This window comes from Pipistrellus hanaki (assembly GCF_964339955.1).
Source record: "Pipistrellus hanaki genome assembly, chromosome: 13".
Lineage (NCBI taxonomy): Eukaryota > Metazoa > Chordata > Mammalia > Chiroptera > Vespertilionidae > Pipistrellus > Pipistrellus hanaki.
The window spans coordinates 18,569,904-18,586,054 of NC_140515.1; the positions used below are offsets into that span (position 1 = coordinate 18,569,904).

The window sequence follows — 16,151 nt, forward strand, 5'->3', positions numbered from 1 at the left end:
GCGGATAGAGGTTGGCCTGCAGACTGAAGGCAGCCAATGATTTTCTCATTGACGTTTCTATCTCCCTCTCTGAAATCAGTAAAAAAAAATTTTTTTTAAATAAAAATAAAATATTTAGCCAAGCTACAGACCACCCATTTTCTTGACATGGTTTATTTTAATAAAAAATACAGCTGAACATATTTATCACAGATTACATGAAACTATAGACAATGACATTCTCTCTGCATAGTAACCAACACTGATGTGTGTACTTGAAGTTTTAAATGGATTACTTATAATCCTTTAAAGTGCCGTTTATTTAAGGATTAAACAAATTATAGGATAAAGGGTCTAATAAATGAGTAACATTTAAAGATGATGTATTTGAATAAACATTTCCAAAGTCAGAATTCTATAAATGCCAAATTCGATTATGTTGTAATAATAATTCCCCACAAAACACAAACTTAATTGCTCGGGAGTAAGATCCTCTAACCATTTTCTGATGGTAACAGTTTTGTCTGTTCAGTACGTCCTAACTATAAGGAACTGAGTCTAGAGTAGTAGCTTTAGCAGCCCCAAGTCCTATATCCACAATGGCATTCCCATTAGAGAATAATGCACATCTTCCCCATCCTGTTTGAGGGGAAAATGAAGCTATCAGTTGCTTCTCTGACTTAGTTGCTCTGGGCTACTGTGTTAATGTCTACGATAAAATTAAGGTAGCAGGTATGGAGTTCTGATCTAAGAAATAACCAGAAAATGCTTTAGAGAGATAAATGTAGGAACGTTTCTAGGAGCTGCCTGACAACATAGGAAGGATTGCAACACAAAGGCCATTCACTGCTGTGACTGAATATTGTCATTGTTTTTGTCCGTTTCAGTTGGTAGAAATATTGATTCTGATTGCTGCTGCTCCCAAAAGATGCCCATTAGAGGATGAACAACTCCTTTAAAACAGTAATAAAAGAGCAAGATCTCTTAAGGCAGCAATGCCAGCCTGATTTTATCATCTATTTGAATATTTCCTCTTGAAAAGCCCCTTACATGAGCATCTGCAAAACAGAATGTGGCTGTACTGGCTCAGCAGTTCTTCATCCAGGAAGAGGGTATTTTAGTGGTTGGAGGTGTGTAGAAAAAAAACAAAACTTTCCCCTCCAAGTGTAAACACGAAACTTTAGCCGATCTTAGGAGCACTATGATCACAGGTTTCGGCTTTCCTCAGAGTTCCTTTTTGGAAATTCTGGATGGAGCTCAGTAAGGCCCCTCGGCTCATGCCATTCACAGCCTGGGGCTGCGGCTGTGTGGCTACCTCTGTGCTCGAAGGAGGCAAAGGAGCTGCTGGTGGTGGAGGCGGAGGTGGAGGAGGTGGAGGTAATGTGGAAATCCCTGTAAAACAACAAAAAAAAAAAGGGACAGTCAGCATCACCTCCAAACCCCTGCATGCATGCTACCACTCAGTCCTGGGCAGAACGGACTTGAGTGAGAATGCAAGTGTTCCCTCAGAGGGGCAAGATGCCTAGTACTGCATGATTTTTAAAATACTGAACAAGAAAGCTAGAAGCATCAAAGGGGAATTAAAAAAAAAAAAGGGGGGGGGGGTTTCAATTAAAGGTCACCATTTCTCCCAAATAACAGTCATGCAAGAAAAGACTGAATATCACAGATTACATGAAACTATATATAGTGACATTCTCTCAGGAGTGAGGCTCTAACTCCATTTCCAAATTTTAGTAATGATCCCCAAAGAAAAGTTCCATCAGCTACATAAGCCAGGCCCACTGACCTGAGCTAGCCAATATAGACATCTGGCCCTAACTGGTTTGGCTCAGTGGATAGAGTGTCGGCCTGTGGACTGAAGGGTCCTGTGTTTGATTCCAGACAAGGGCACATGCCCAGGTTGTGGGCTCAGTCTCCAGTAGGGGTGTGCAGGAGGGAACCGATTGATAGTTCTCTCTCATCATTAATGTTTCTATCTCTCCCTCTCCCTTCCTCTCTGAAATCAATAAAAATGTAAAATAAAATAAACATATGTTCAGGTGAGGATTTAAGAAAGAAGATAGACTCTGTGTGCAGAATTGGGCTACCTGAATATCTATATAAAAACTCGGCGACCAGAACAACCGGTGGCTATGGTGCACACTGCAGCAGCCAACCAGCCTAATCTGGGCCCTGATCAGGGTCAGGCGGGCTGGCCCACGGCTCCTCCCCTTGGCTAGCCCTGCCCCTGATTGCCCTATCAGGGGAGGGGCCAGCTGGACCCTGCCCCCCACCAGCCCAGCCCAATGGGCCCCCATCGGGGTGAGCCGGCTGGATACCCCCCCCCCCCGTGCACAAATTCATGCACTAGGCCTCTAGTCAATTAATAATGGGTGAACAGTTCTTTAGATGTGCTTCAACACACAATATTTGAAGGATGCGATTTAATATAAAATGACAAACCACTCAGTATTCTTGGCAAGACACCAGTGCCTGCAGGGTTTTGGGTTCCCCAGGGGCATCTATCTCAAATACTTATTTCCTATTATAATGCATTAAGGAAATATAAAAAGCTAATAACTGTTGCAATGCAAAGAGCTCGCTCTTCCCAGCAATGGGATTCTCCAGGAGGAGTCTTCCTCAAGCTCCCTTCTTTCCACTGTGGCCCAACCCAGGAACAGACACAACTGCACTAACCCTACATCTTCGCTAAAGCATCAGGAGAGACTGGAATGTTGAGCTCTGCCCTGGTGGGCAAGGAGAAGGGAGCTGCACAGGTGTTTCAAACTTCCCTCAGCATCCAGGCACACAAACATCTGGCATTGAATGTTACAGTTCTGACTGATGGAATGAACTTCTCTCCCAGGACAAAATAAGGACTGAGGAGAGAAAAAGCCCTGCCTCAAGGGACCTGCCTGTGCCACAGAGTCTATTGCCCCATTTCCTAGGAACCGTCCAGCTCTCAGTGACTCCACCCACCTGTTTTGAGCCTTACCCCCTACCCCGTCCAAGGGCTACACAATCCTGTCAGGTGGTTCTCTCCTAAACTGCTACCGGGCTGTGGTGTTAACAGGGAAACTACCAATCACCCCGTGCACCTGCATGGAGGATTGCCAATAGAACACTTAGGTAAAGTACATGACAGGCAATGGTTAAAATCTTATATTTCACAGGAAACCACTTACCTTTCTTCGTATCTTTACCCAAACCTAAGGCAGCTGAAAATGAAGAATCACACAGATACACACACTCATGCTCTGCAGTCTTGGAATTCTCAAATGATGACACAGCAATACAAATAAACATTAAACAGACAAATGAACAAAACGTGGTTTCTATTGGTTCTATACAATAACAACTAATGAATGAAATTCGATTATGTCAGGTGGAGTGTGGAGACATGTCCCTGGCTTTGTGTTACAGGGCTACAAAGGTAAAAGGACTTTAAACCTAAAACGAGTGCTGGGGATGTGACACAAGCATCCCTCGCAGGGCGTTTCAGACAGCGACCAGAGAAAAGCCAGGAGGAAGGGGGATGGTGCCTCTGGGAGCCCTAGGACCAGAAGGGCAGCACAGAGCCTGGAGGACTGAGCAGCACCAATGCCCCACCCACCCCCACCCCGCTTCCATGCAATGACCAGGAAAGGCAGCAGAATCTGGACTTGGCATCCAGGGCCCAACATGTACGGGTGAGCACTGGCGCGTCTGCCTTCCGGCTTTGTGCTCTGACCTGGCCGAAGAGTCCCCGTGGGTCACAGCTGAGACAGGCTCTGCACCGCAACAGCACTCGTGTCCTCACGACATGGAACTGGCCATCCAGAGAGGATGCCCCTCCGGCCCAGGATCCTGGGAGGCTAGAAATGGGCTGCAGGGGCTGGACCTGGGCATGGGCTGCGGCCTCGACAAAACTGCTTGGTCTTCACAAGGAACCAACCCTTGCCTTTGGCCTCATTACCAGGAGCTCAAAATTCAAAATGCAAATTCACCACCACAGGGCTTGGGAGTTGGGGGTGATGTTCGTAAATGAATCTTCATTTCCAAGTAAAGGCTGAGATTGCTACCACTTTCAGTGAATTTCTTGGGATGTGTAGGTGGTATAAAGAAATACACTGTCCAAAGCGCCACGGGGTAGCCTGTGTCTGTAATGCAGACGGAAAGCTGAGGGCTGTAAAGGAGAGGCTGCTCCCCTGGGGCACAGAGCAAGGTCCCCAGGTCACCCCGATGTCTGCCCACAGAGGGCCGGACCAATCACAAAGGGCCTGACGCCCCATGACATCCACGTTCCCTCCCTGGGCCTGCGACATCTGGGGCAGACACTGATGTGTATGATCAGGACAAGGGAACCCACTCACCAGTTCAGAGCACTCGGGAGGGGAGAGGAGGACCAAGCGTCAGAAGGTCAATAGTGGAGGAGGCAAGGACACAGAGTTTGGGTTCACAGTCTGACTCTAGGCCCATCAACTTTTTGGTTGCCTTTTCTATAGTCCGCAAGCTTCCTTTAAAGGTTCACTGGGGCTTTAGCTACAACACCTTGGTAACCAAGGGGGGGAGGGGAAATGGTAACAAGGGCCAAATTCAGAGTTGGCCCTTTGGCCGGTGACAAACCTGAGAACAACACCTAATTCCTGAGCGCCCCCTTTCCTCACATGTGAATGAGCTCCTCCCCAACAAAAGGCCCTTATCCCCAGGCCACAGACAAAACCAGACAGCGTTCCTGTTAGACTGCCAACTGAACTCACACAGCTTTGAGAAATAGTGTTCTCCAACAACCCAGGATGAGGGATGTTCCAGACAGCTTGTCTACAATTATAACCCAGTCAGTCCTAACCTCTGTGTCACTTTGTCTTAGACAAAAACCTCAAGAGTCAACCACTCTACCCTCCGCAGAATCCTCTCCACCAACCAAATGGGTGCCTGGCAATCCAATGAGGCCTGGAACAGGCCACTGACTGCTGCAACAAGAGTGTAGGCTAGAAACATCCTCGCCAGCCTTGTGGGTCCACTTTCCTTGGGCCAATTTAGCAATCTACAGGTGTCTGTACGTCCGTGTTGCTTTGTGGTCCACACACAGAGATGGGGAGGCCACACGGCCACCAGACCTGCCCGCTACCCTCGAGGGAATGGAGAGCAATGACCCCAGGAAGCTCTGGGGATCTGCCCTCACCTTTTGTCTCAGACAGAGGAGGAGGCTGCACTCATGTCCCAACTCAAGAATTATTCAGGATGTGTGAAAAAGAACTTTTCCCCTGTCATCAGTCATAAAGCCAATAAGCTGTCTCTCCATAACCAAGTACTCAACTGCCAGCAAGCACCCTTTCCCTTCATCAGAGTAACAGGAACCGACATTTTTACAGGGACAGGACTCTGAGAGCCTAGTTTCCAAAATTAAAATATACCAAAATGCCATACAGCTTATTTGTGAGTTTCAGAGCAGTATTTTAAAACTGAAATCAGAGTGAAAATGAAGATTTTGAAGGTCATGATGGAAATGAAATGAAGGTAAATGAAGTCACTTTGGTGCATTTTAAAGATGCTGTATTTTATTTAACGTTCAGTTAAGGAAATGGTCTCAAGTCTCCTTCTCCATTTGTTCATCACGTCAGAGACCAGATGCACTGGGTCCCATTTCACATTCAGAAACAGCATCTTTAAAGTGAGAGGAACGAGTATATTTTACTTTACCGAAACTCACGTTCAAAAGGGCGCATGCTCTACTGAAAACAGCAGAGAGAGAGAGAGAGAGAGAGAGAGAGAGAGAGAGAGAGAGAGAGAGGACACACAGTCATTATTCAGATTTTAGTGTCATTTAATCAAATAGTAAGAGATAGCAAAATATTAGTCTGAATCACATGCTGGTTATTCTCACTGCCAAACTAGGTGACATGTAAGTTAAGCACGAATTGCACTGGTTTGTACACGATTGTGACCCTTTTAGAACATGGCAAATACACGAATATGGTAACCAATGAGTGGCTTTCTTCCCCGAGGTCTTTTTCTTTTGTGGAGCCAGTTAGTTGCTATTTTTACTTATTGACAAGCACAACACTCACTTCAGAAGACCCATGAAGGTTTTTCCTTCTCTGAAAAGTGGAATGAGTACTGAGTATCCTTCTTTCTCTTACTAAATAAGAGGGGAGAAAAACTAAAACTCATCACTTTTCCAAGCAAATGTTCTATAATTTAAAATGGAAACATGGCCGGCTGTTGTGGCTCAGTGGTTGAATATTGACCTATATACCAGGCCACTGAATCAATTCCCAATCAGGGCACATGCCCGGGTTGCTGGCTCAATCCCCAGTAGGGGACGGATGTTCAGGAGGCAGCCGATCAATGATTCTCTGTCATCATTTATGTTTCTATCTCTCTTTCTCTTGCCCATCCTCTCTGAAATTATAAGGATATATACATTTTTAATTTTTTAAAAAAGAAGCCCTAGCCGGTTTGGCTCAATGGATAGAGCATTGGCCTGCAGACTGAAGGGTGCCGGGTCCAATTCTGATCAAGGCCATGTACCTAAGCTGATGGGAGGGGTGGAGGGTGGGCGTAAGGGAGGCAACCAATGATGTTTGGTGTTTCTCTCTGTCTCTCTCTCTCCTTCCCACTCTCTCTAGAATCAATGGAAAAAATATCTTCGGGTGAGGATAAACTAGTTAGTTAATTAATTAATATTATGGAGACACCTTTTCAGAGTTGGGAAGACCAAGGGTGCAGGGCAGGTCTCAGGGGGAGCGCCTGGGCAGGAGCAGGCGGCCCCTCCCCTGAAGGCTGCTGGGGCCAGAGGCTGAACTGGGCCGGGTGTGGCATTCGTTTACTTAAGGCTATAAAACTATTATGAAAGAACAAACAAACCAAGGCCAGCATCTTCCCACCTAGATTGCAAGTGAAATTTAAAGAGAGAACACTTTCCCTGTCAGTGAATTCCAGAGTCCCCACAGAACCAACCTGCCTGCTGCCCAGAGGAAGTGAGGCCCTGGGAGGCAGGCCACATGGTGCAGCAGGGAGGGTGCTGGGGACACTGCCCAGCCCCAGCCCAACGCCCACGCCCATGCCCACCCTCACCAGCAGAGGCTTTTGGGGAGCAGCCCCACACTTGGGGGGGCGTGGAAGGCGCTGGGGAGGGCAGGAGAGCGGCACTGCAGGGCAGACCTGTTCGTCCCCAAGATGGTGACTGCTCTGTGCTGTGTAGGTTTTAATAAACATCCCAATGGCTTGAGACACTGATTTTGAACCTAAAGTGGGTTTTGGTCTTCGATCTGGCTACACACATTCTGGAAACTCCAGCGTTCTCAATAACTTCGTCTCTTTGTGTGTGCCTCATCTTTTCTTAACTCTCTGCCCTGTTACTCAAATCCTCAGTCACTCCGGGCCCAGAGGCTCGGTTCTCCCTCCTCCAGCTCCTGTCCAGATAGGACACTTCCCTCTCTCCAGTCATTCTTACTGACTGGGTTTCTACAGACTGTCAGCTCTCTCTCTTCAAAATTATTGCTTGAAATTATAGACTGCAAGCAAGAAGGGCTACAGTTCTCTTGCAGGACACCCAGAGCTTATACTTGATAGATTTAACGGCCTTTTAAGCCTTGTCCTCTACATTATCTACCTAGTAACAACCAGGAAATCTTTTCAAAGACAGGTTTGAAGAATGCAGATTCCTTGTCCCTGGTCACAGCTGGAAGGTGGTGGAGCCACAAACCAGGCCTGGGAATTTTGACTCTGCTTTCAGGGTTCTTCTCCCACCAACACAGTGCTTACCCCAGGCCGTGGGGCAAGTGAGCAAAGACAGAGCCACTGTAATCCTGGCTCCAGCATCCCCCACCTGTGTGACCTTGGTCAAACCCCACTAAGCCTCAGTTTCTTTGTCTGTAAAATGGAGCACCAGAAAAATCCATTCTCCTTGGATAGGAAGGTATTCATGGGGATCAAATGAAACAATGACTACACATCACTTAGAACAGTACCTATCACAAAATAAGTGCTCAAAATGTGTTAAATATGATTATAAACAACAAGAATCTAGGTCCTCCTGCTTACTTAGCTTTCCTTAAATACTCTTTTTCGAACCTATTTTTAAAAACCATAAAGACAATATTTTGCAAAAGCTGCCTGCTCCCAAAGGGAGGGTGGGAGGGAATACTGATGTGTGTAAACTGGGACCTTCTAGATCAGCAACAGCCAATGGGTGGTCCATGGAACACTGTGGTCCAATGAGGTCCGAAAGGTTGGCGACCGCTGGCCTAAACCACTCGCCTCCATGAATTCAGAGTGTAAACACCAGTTGGTGACATTTACCAGGAGGATGAGGAATTTTGAAGTTCTTGAAAGTTCTTGACCTTCTAGAAGCAGGAAACAACCTTTAGCAGAAAACAAAATGCTAGGAATGTTCTCACTGAAGAAGAGGTTTAGAGAATCGCATAGCACCTGAGGGAAGTGCCAGCAGACTGAGGGAAAAGATACTTCTCCTGTAAGTGGGCTACTCAAGGAGGCCCCAGGGCAGGGAGGTACAACACACTTGGTGAGGCCCCAGGCCTCATACAAATGCTGGGAAGGGCTCCTGAGAGGGAAGGGCTACTTCACTCACATCTGTCACCTCTGCCCCATCGTACAAGTAACCGAGCTGAGGACCACCCTCAACTCCTATTAGGGGCAGAAATATAATATTGGGGCCCTAACTGGTTTGGCTCAGTGGATAGAGCGTCGGCCTGCGGACTGAAGAGTCCCAGGTTCGATTCCAGTCAAGGGCAGGTACCTTGGTTGCAGGTACATCCCCAGTAGGGGGCATGCAAGAGGCAGCTGATCGATATTTCTCATCGATGTTTCTAACTATCCCTCTCCCTTCCTCTCTATAAAAAATTAATAAAACATTAAAAAAAAAGAATATTGGGCACTGGCTCTCAGTTCTAAGAAATAAAAGAAGAGATATCAATCATGCTCTGTTAACCTAGATTGTTTGGTTGTGATTAAAGAAAATACATTCTATGCCGAAATAGGTTTGGCTCAGTGGATAGAAGGGTCCCAGGTTCAATTCCGGTCAGGGGCATGTACATTGGTTGCGGGCGCATTCCCGGTAGGGGGTGTGCAGGAGGCAGCTGGTTGATGTTTCTCTCTCATCGATGTTTCTAGCTCTCTATCCCTCTCCCTTCCTCTCTGTGAAAAATCAATAAAATATATTATAAAAAAAGAAAGAAAGAGAGTGCATTCTAACCTTGCCAGGAGTCATCTTTGCCCCTGGGAGTCAACCTTGGAATGTGCATTCAAGACCTGCCTATTATCATGGAAAGACTGACAACCTTGTTGCCCAAACAATGGAGCCCCACCCCAGCCTGCATGGCCTACTTCCCCATGCCTGTGATCCTTACTTCCCCATGTAATCCTGGTCCTCCCTGTACTAGAATGAGCAGCTGGCTGATGGAGGGCAGGAGAGCAGATTTTTGTGGGTGACCTGCTGCTCTCTCATAATGCGGCAATATTGGCATAAACACTCACATATGATTCAACTCTGTCTCTGCTGAATTGGCTCAAGTAGTGACAGGCAGACCGGACCCATTGGTTGTCCGGGTTCACTACCATGAATGTGCTTCACATGCACTCTTTCAGGAAAAAGGGCAGTGCTGTGACAATGACCTTGCCCAAGGTGAGCTATTTCTGCGCACTGTCAAAGGCAGGGCTCACAGTAGCTGTACAGGGGGCCTGGCTAGAAGGAACTGGGAGACAGTGTCCTGACTCCCACCCTTTTGTCTTTCACAGAGGAGGTACGGACGCCCAGACATGAAAGTGACTCATTCAAAGTCTCCTGGTAGCTCAGTGTGCCGAGGGCTTACAGGGTGCAGGCACTGTCCTAACCTCATCCTCACGGGACCCTCTGAATAACCTGACGAGGCAGGCACTGCTATTATCCTCATTTACAAGTGGGAAACCGGAAACACAGGGAGGTTTAGTGTCTTGTCCACATCCCAGAACTAGCAAAGTGGTGGCTCTCAAGTTTAGGTTCCCGGCCCAAGGTGTAATTCCCAAGAGTTCCCACAATGAGTTGCCAGCTTTAACAGGGAATTCTTTTTTCATACTAGCCCTTGAAAATGAAGAATTTCCCTTCATTTTTTGAGAAAAGCGCATTTCATCCGAAAGTTAAAAGACACTCTCCTTGACTTAGTTAGACCATAGGCTTGGCCTAGAAGCAGAGACATAAATTGGAGCAAATGATTCCAACAAAAAGATGGGCAGCGTGCAGAGAGGCAGCGAGAAAGTTGAGCGCAGTGAGAAGCCTGCCTCCAGCCCTGGGAGGAAGGATTCTCTCAGCAGGGGCTGAGGAGCACGAAGTTGCCACCCTGGACTGACAGTCTGTTCTCACCCAGCAGAGGCCTTGAAGGTACAGCAAGTCTAAACAAACCCACCCACAGGGTCTCCGCACATGTCCCCGGTACAGCACACGAGAGCTGCCACCCCAGGACTCGCACACAACAGAAGCTCATGATGTTGCAGAATGCATTTGCTTGTGTTGTGTCTATCATTTTAGGGCTTCCAACAGCTGCTGGAAATGTGACTCCAGCCCCTGGGGCTTGCCTGTCTGCTTACCTCTGTAACCCAGGGCCAAGCTCACTGCCTGACACACCGCAGGCTCCCCATAAATGCCTCTAGAGTAACTGAATGAATACACTCACTGCGGGTGCCCCATAGAGAGCCTAGGTGGTAGGTTGACAGTCAAGTGATTTTTATGATGTGCATTACAATAAATGCCCAGCAGAGGTCAGAGGAGAGTCTTTGGGGGCTAAGTCGGTAATTCCATCGACAAAATATTAAAGAAGCTAAAGGGAAGAAGAAGGCAATGTTTGCTGGGAATGTCTCATGTCTGCCAGGCATTGTGCTTGGGCCTCACTTGTGTTTTCCCTCTGAATGCTCAGGACTCCCTTCCACATAGATGCTTTCCAATCTATCTTGAAGTGAAACCCCCCAACTGCTCCCTGTCTCCTGAGTTTTTCCAACATGGACTTTAATTACAAGATTCTTCTTTTCCTTCTCCTCTCATTCTAAACATTAACCTTCCCATGCAAACCTGCTATGTAGGAGATGGTTCCCACCAAATCACAGGTAAATGAGAGGATTAACAACCACAAAAATCCAAAGAGACTGAATTCCCCAAGACATTCAAACTTGAGAACCAGCACTAACTTCCCAGCACCTCACCCAGTGCACGCGCGAGGGCTCTGCCCTCGAACAGCACCGCCTTTGTTAAAGGAGGGCTCACGAGCCTCACTATCCATTCTCCTCACTGTCCCTACCACGCCTTGTGCTGTGAAAGGCACATCCTGTCTACGAGAAAGTGGCTCGACATGTCTGGGCAGAAGTTTTCCAGAAACTTCTGATCAGCCTACACAGGTCACCTCTACAAAAGACAGAGAGTCTATTTCCTGTCTTGATCAATAGTTGGGGGCTTTCTTATGAAAATCTGCTGACAAAGTCAGACGGGGGAAAGAACATCGTCCCCCGAGCCAGGTACTTTGCTACTCAGATAGGTGCTGGCTCCAGCACGCTTGGCAGCGAGTCACCATCCTCCGCCAGCCAGGAGGACACCCCCGGCCGACATGAGCTGCTCCAACCAGCGTGCTCGCCGTTTTCAGGAAGGTCAGAGAGCAGCACGGCGGAGCAGTGCTGTACGTGGCAGCTCCTGGGGGCCGCCTTACACCTACTGCACATGCTGCTGTCAGCTCACCATCAACCGCAGCCAATGACCCCCTTCAGGCAGCTGCAGCCACCCCCCACCACCCCAGCACAGGGCAAGCTGAGGGGCAGACAGCCCCTCTGGCAGCTGGAACATCTGGCCCACTGAAGAACAAACGAGATCCTGGGGCTCCAGTGTGTTTTTATGGGGCTTATACAATGGTGAGGAGAGACAGTAGTTCAAAACGAAAGCAGAGCGAGCATTGTGAGGTTATGAGGCCACACCACAGAATTAGACTTTTATAAATATTTCTGAGATGACATTTTTCTATATTTTCTTAACAAAACTCGTAGTATCTGGTCTAATTCCCAGGTGACACGAAGGCTAGCCCCAGACGACCCGGATGACCAAACTATCAGGAGCAGCGTTATCAGGAACCCAGAGCCCCGCGGCTCTTTCCCTCCCTCCCACACCTGGGAGCTCCCCAGCTTTGCTCGGTGACAAAACCCACATAATGGCGGGGCTCCCTGAGGAGAGCGCTGGGGAAGGACAGGGCCCAGGCGGAGCTGCGACTGCTGTTTCGGTCACGGGTACCCAGAGCCTGTGCCCAGAGGAGCTCTACTCTGAGGAGCCCTGCAGCGAGCAGCCTGGGGCAGAGGGTGGTTAGTGACCCCAAAACCAGTGACTGCATTCCCAGGAGACCCTCCGCTCACCCCATGACACTGCTAACGTGCACTCCTCCGGTTCTCTGGGGAGACCAGGCGACACTACCTTCCTTACCCTGACAGGCTTGGGCGCAGGTGAGGAGAGACAGCTGGGCCCTGGGGGGGGGAAGCAGGAGGGAGCAGGCTATTTTGCCTCCATCACTAACCTGCTGTAGAGGGTGGAGTCGGTGAGGACGGAGATGTGAGAGGTGAGCTGGCCCCAGATCCTGCTAAGAGAAAACACAGAAACGCGTGTGGGGACTAAGGAAAGACACGTGGAATTTGACCTGAGTGGAATTTGCCGGAGAATCTTCCGGGGCTTAGTGGGCGGCCTTGTGCCTAAAGCTGAGGGACAGAGAATTCAGGGCCTGGACCAGGGACCAGCGGCTCCCAACCAGCACAGGGCTAGGTCAGGGCTGCGCTGCTCCCCACCGCTTGCTCATTTGAAACCAACTCTGCAAAGCCACCAGCTATGCATTTGGCTGCAGCCCCGCTTCCTGACCCACGCCCCTTTCCTGGTCACGGATGACAGACGGCAGTGCCTCAGCAGGCAGGGCCAGAGTGCAGGCGATCTTAGGAGGGGAGAGTGCCCACAGCATCTACCAGCAACGCCGTGTACAAGCTCCATTTCATCCGCAGGTACATCCGTTGGGTAGGGGCAGCCTATTCTGTGTGTGGATTTCCCGGCCTTTTCTTACCCAAAATTCAAGGAATACCCTTATTTACTTTAACACAATGTGCATATGCCCCTGTGTCGCATGCATTTTCTGTACCCGGTCACCTTGTTGTATTTCAAATCTTCCCAAGTTCTCCGCATCTCCCCAGGGCTCAGCAACCCCCAGAACACACCCCGCGGGCCTCACGTGGAAGTAGTAGCCCGATGAGCAGGCAGAGGCTCCCCCAGGAGCCGCCTCCCCCACTCGGAGGGTTAACCACCGCGGAGGGAGGGCTGTGACCATGCCCCAGACCATGCCGCTGGCTGTTCGGGGGAAGCCTGCACCCTCCCCTCCCCCGCTGCCCACAGGGCACGCGGACCCGGCACGGGCACTGGGCACGAGGAGACACGTCCTCCTGCACACCCCCCTTCCCCGCCTCCGCTTTCTCCCACCTCCCCACAGACTATGAGGCGTTTTACCGGAAGAGGAGGTAGAGCTCAGCCGCCCTGTCTCCTACTGCTTGGCATGCCAGCTGGATGGTAAAGGGGAGAAGACTGAACTCGTGGTTCCCACGGGCTGTGGAGAAGATCTGCCCATTTCCATCAACCGCTGCTTGCTCTCCTAGACTCCCGCGGGCACGGCGCCTCGGAGTCCCCGGGACCCTCTGCCGCCGCTGGCACAGGCCTCGCAGGCAGGCAGCTGCCTCAGGGAGGTGGGAAACAGCCAGGCTTTCTCTGCTTTGTAAGAAGCTGGCTGCTGCGCAGAAGGACCACCACTCAGACATGCTGGTTGGAGACATGGGTCCTAGGGACGATACTGACCGGCCATGTCCGTCCCATCCACCGTGGAGGAAACAGACCTCCAGCTGTGGGATTGTCACAGACAGACCTCCAGCTGTGGGATTGTCACAGACAGACCTCCAGCTGTGGGATTGTCACAGACAGACCTCCAGCTGTGGGATTGTCACAGACAGACCTCCAGCTGTGGAATTGTCACAGACAGACCTCCAGCTGTGGAATTGTCACAGACAGACCTCCAGCTGTGGAATTGTCACAGACAGACCTCCAGCTGTGGAATTGTCACAGACAGACCTCCAGCTGTGGGATTGTCACAGACAGACCTCCAGCTGTGGAATTGTCACAGGCCACACGTCCTCCAGCCCTCTCCCCTCGCAGCCTCCACAGGCATGCAGCCTGCCTGTGTCCTCACGGGGACCTCCAGGGCCTGGCCTCCCTCCTTCTCTTTCCTTCTAGTCTCCTCCCCCCACCCTCTCCCGCCACCCCACGCCCTTTTCTGGCCTGGACTCTGCAGGCAGTGGAGTCAGCATGATTCTCACCTTCTTTGAGGAGTCCACTCTCCTCCCAGCTCTTCTCATTCCTAGCTCCGCCCACTCCACCTACACTCTCTGGCCGGGGCTAGCCTGCCTGTGTGCCACTCGGGTTCTCCCCATGCCCCCTCCCCCCCCCCACATCCCCTTACCTGGCACAGGCCTTCTCCCTGACTTCCCGGAGAAGATCTGAGGAAGTTTCTCTCGGTTTCCTCCCTTCCTTTGCCTTTAAATGCCTCTACCTTTCGCCTGCCCCTCCTGGCTCCTGCCTCCAGGAAGAGATGGATGGGCTTCCTCCAAGGCCGAGACTGACCCCTGGGCTCTTGATGCCGAGTCCTGGGCCTTACGAGACCTTTCACCCCAGCTCTCTCTCTCTTGCATGTTGAGTTTCTCTCTCCCTGCTAAGCCCTCCTCCTGCCTAAAAGCATATGCAGCTAGCCCTGGGGTGGCTTGGCTGGTTGGAGCATCGTTCCAGCACCGAAATGGTTGTGGGTTTGATTCCCAATAAGGGCACATTCTTAGGTTGCGGGTTCAACCCACAGTCAGGGAGCATAAGGGAGGCAACTGATTGATGTTTCTCTCTCACATCGATGTTTCTGTCTCTCTCTAACATCAACAACACAAAGAAAAAAACATATCCTTGGGTGAGGATTTTTTTTTAAGTATATGAAGCTATTTCTGAGACTAAACCAACCTCCCGTTCCCTGGCCTTCCAGGGCTAAGCTCCAGCTGATTTGTGGGTAGGAGAACTGGAAGGTCTCAGGCATCATCAATTTGGCCCTAATCTCCAGAGAGGGGGACACTGAGGCCCCAAGCCTGAGGCGCTGGGAGAGGGGCCACCAGGAGTGGCGGGATGACTGCCAGCTCAGGACAGTGCTCTCAGCCCCGGCCCTCTGGAATGGTGCTCTCTGCCAGCCCACACACTGTGGCGCCGCCCTTAGTGAGGAGGCTGCTGACCCAGGGCCCCGAGGTCCCTTCCAGCCCTCGAGCTGTGTGAGCCATGATGCTGCCACATCCTTCGGGGACAGAATGCTTTTGTTTTCTTCACTTGTGGCCACACTCTGGCTACCAGAACCCAAGACCCCCCGACCAACTACAGGCCCCTGGTCCCAGCCTGGGGGTGCTGGTTCCCATATAATCCATAACCAGTTACCTGAATTATTGGAGTTGCTATATTTTGCTGAATGTTCTTCACTATTTTCAATGGCAGATCGTTTTGACTTCTTTAAAAGTAAAAAGAGAAAAGTGGGGGGAAAGCAGAGAGTAAACACAGTGAAGCTGAGAGTTAGGATAAAAATATTTTCTAGGCACGCAGTTAAACTACCCACACACAAGGTCATAGTCAGCCTCGTAACTTAACACGGAGAAGAAGTCACAAGCCGAAGCCAAAGGGGAAAGTAACCACAACCTGCTGACTACCATCGCAGGCCAATCACTGCCCCAGGTACATTCGGCACAATCAGCCCAGGCAGCCAGGAGACTACGGCCCATTTCTTTCCTGATGTTATGTCACTCCTTTTTAAAAGCTGTGAACTGCTGAAACCGGTTTGGCTCAATGGATAGAGAGTCGGCCTGTGGACTGAAAAGTCCCAGGTTCGATTCCAGTCAAGGGCATGTACCTTGGTTGCGGGCACATCCCCAGTAGGGGGTGTCCAAGAGGCAGCTGATCGATGATTCTCTCTCATCGATGTTTCTTTTCTTTCTTTTTTAAAAAAATATATTTTATTGATTTTTCACAGAGAGAAAGAGAGAGGGATAGTTAGAAACATCAATGAGAGAGAGACATCGATCAGCTGCCTCCTGCACACGCCCCACCGGGGATGTGCCCACAACCACAGTACATGCCCTTGACC

The 16,151-nt window shown here is 49.9% G+C and overlaps 1 protein-coding gene and 1 long non-coding RNA gene across 11 annotated transcripts in view; one reads left to right on the top strand and one right to left on the bottom strand.

Annotated features, from left to right (window-relative positions):
• Positions 1-131: 131 nt before the first annotated feature.
• Positions 132-16,151, bottom strand: part of PXK (PX domain containing serine/threonine kinase like) — a 73,046-nt gene continuing 57,026 nt past the window's right edge. The window contains exons 16-20 of one of the 10 annotated variants that reach the window (XM_084903070.1): positions 15,452-15,521; positions 12,483-12,542; positions 5,654-5,675; positions 3,147-3,179; positions 1,288-1,371 (exon numbers count right to left, since the gene is read on the bottom strand). In XM_084903070.1, the coding sequence (XP_084759196.1) occupies positions 5,656-5,675; positions 12,483-12,542; positions 15,452-15,521 (150 nt within the window). In that variant the 3' untranslated portion in view covers positions 1,288-1,371; positions 3,147-3,179; positions 5,654-5,655. Of the gene's footprint in view, positions 1,372-3,146; positions 3,180-5,653; positions 5,676-12,482; positions 12,546-15,451; positions 15,522-16,151 lie in introns of all 10 variants that reach the window. The other 9 variants (XM_084903066.1, XM_084903072.1, XM_084903068.1 and 6 more) reach the window with 9 other exon arrangements.
• LOC311632061 lies at positions 5,693-10,013 on the top strand. The gene is made up of 2 exons (XR_014796701.1): positions 5,693-8,945; positions 9,169-10,013. It is a non-coding gene; the product is annotated as an uncharacterized lncRNA (long non-coding RNA).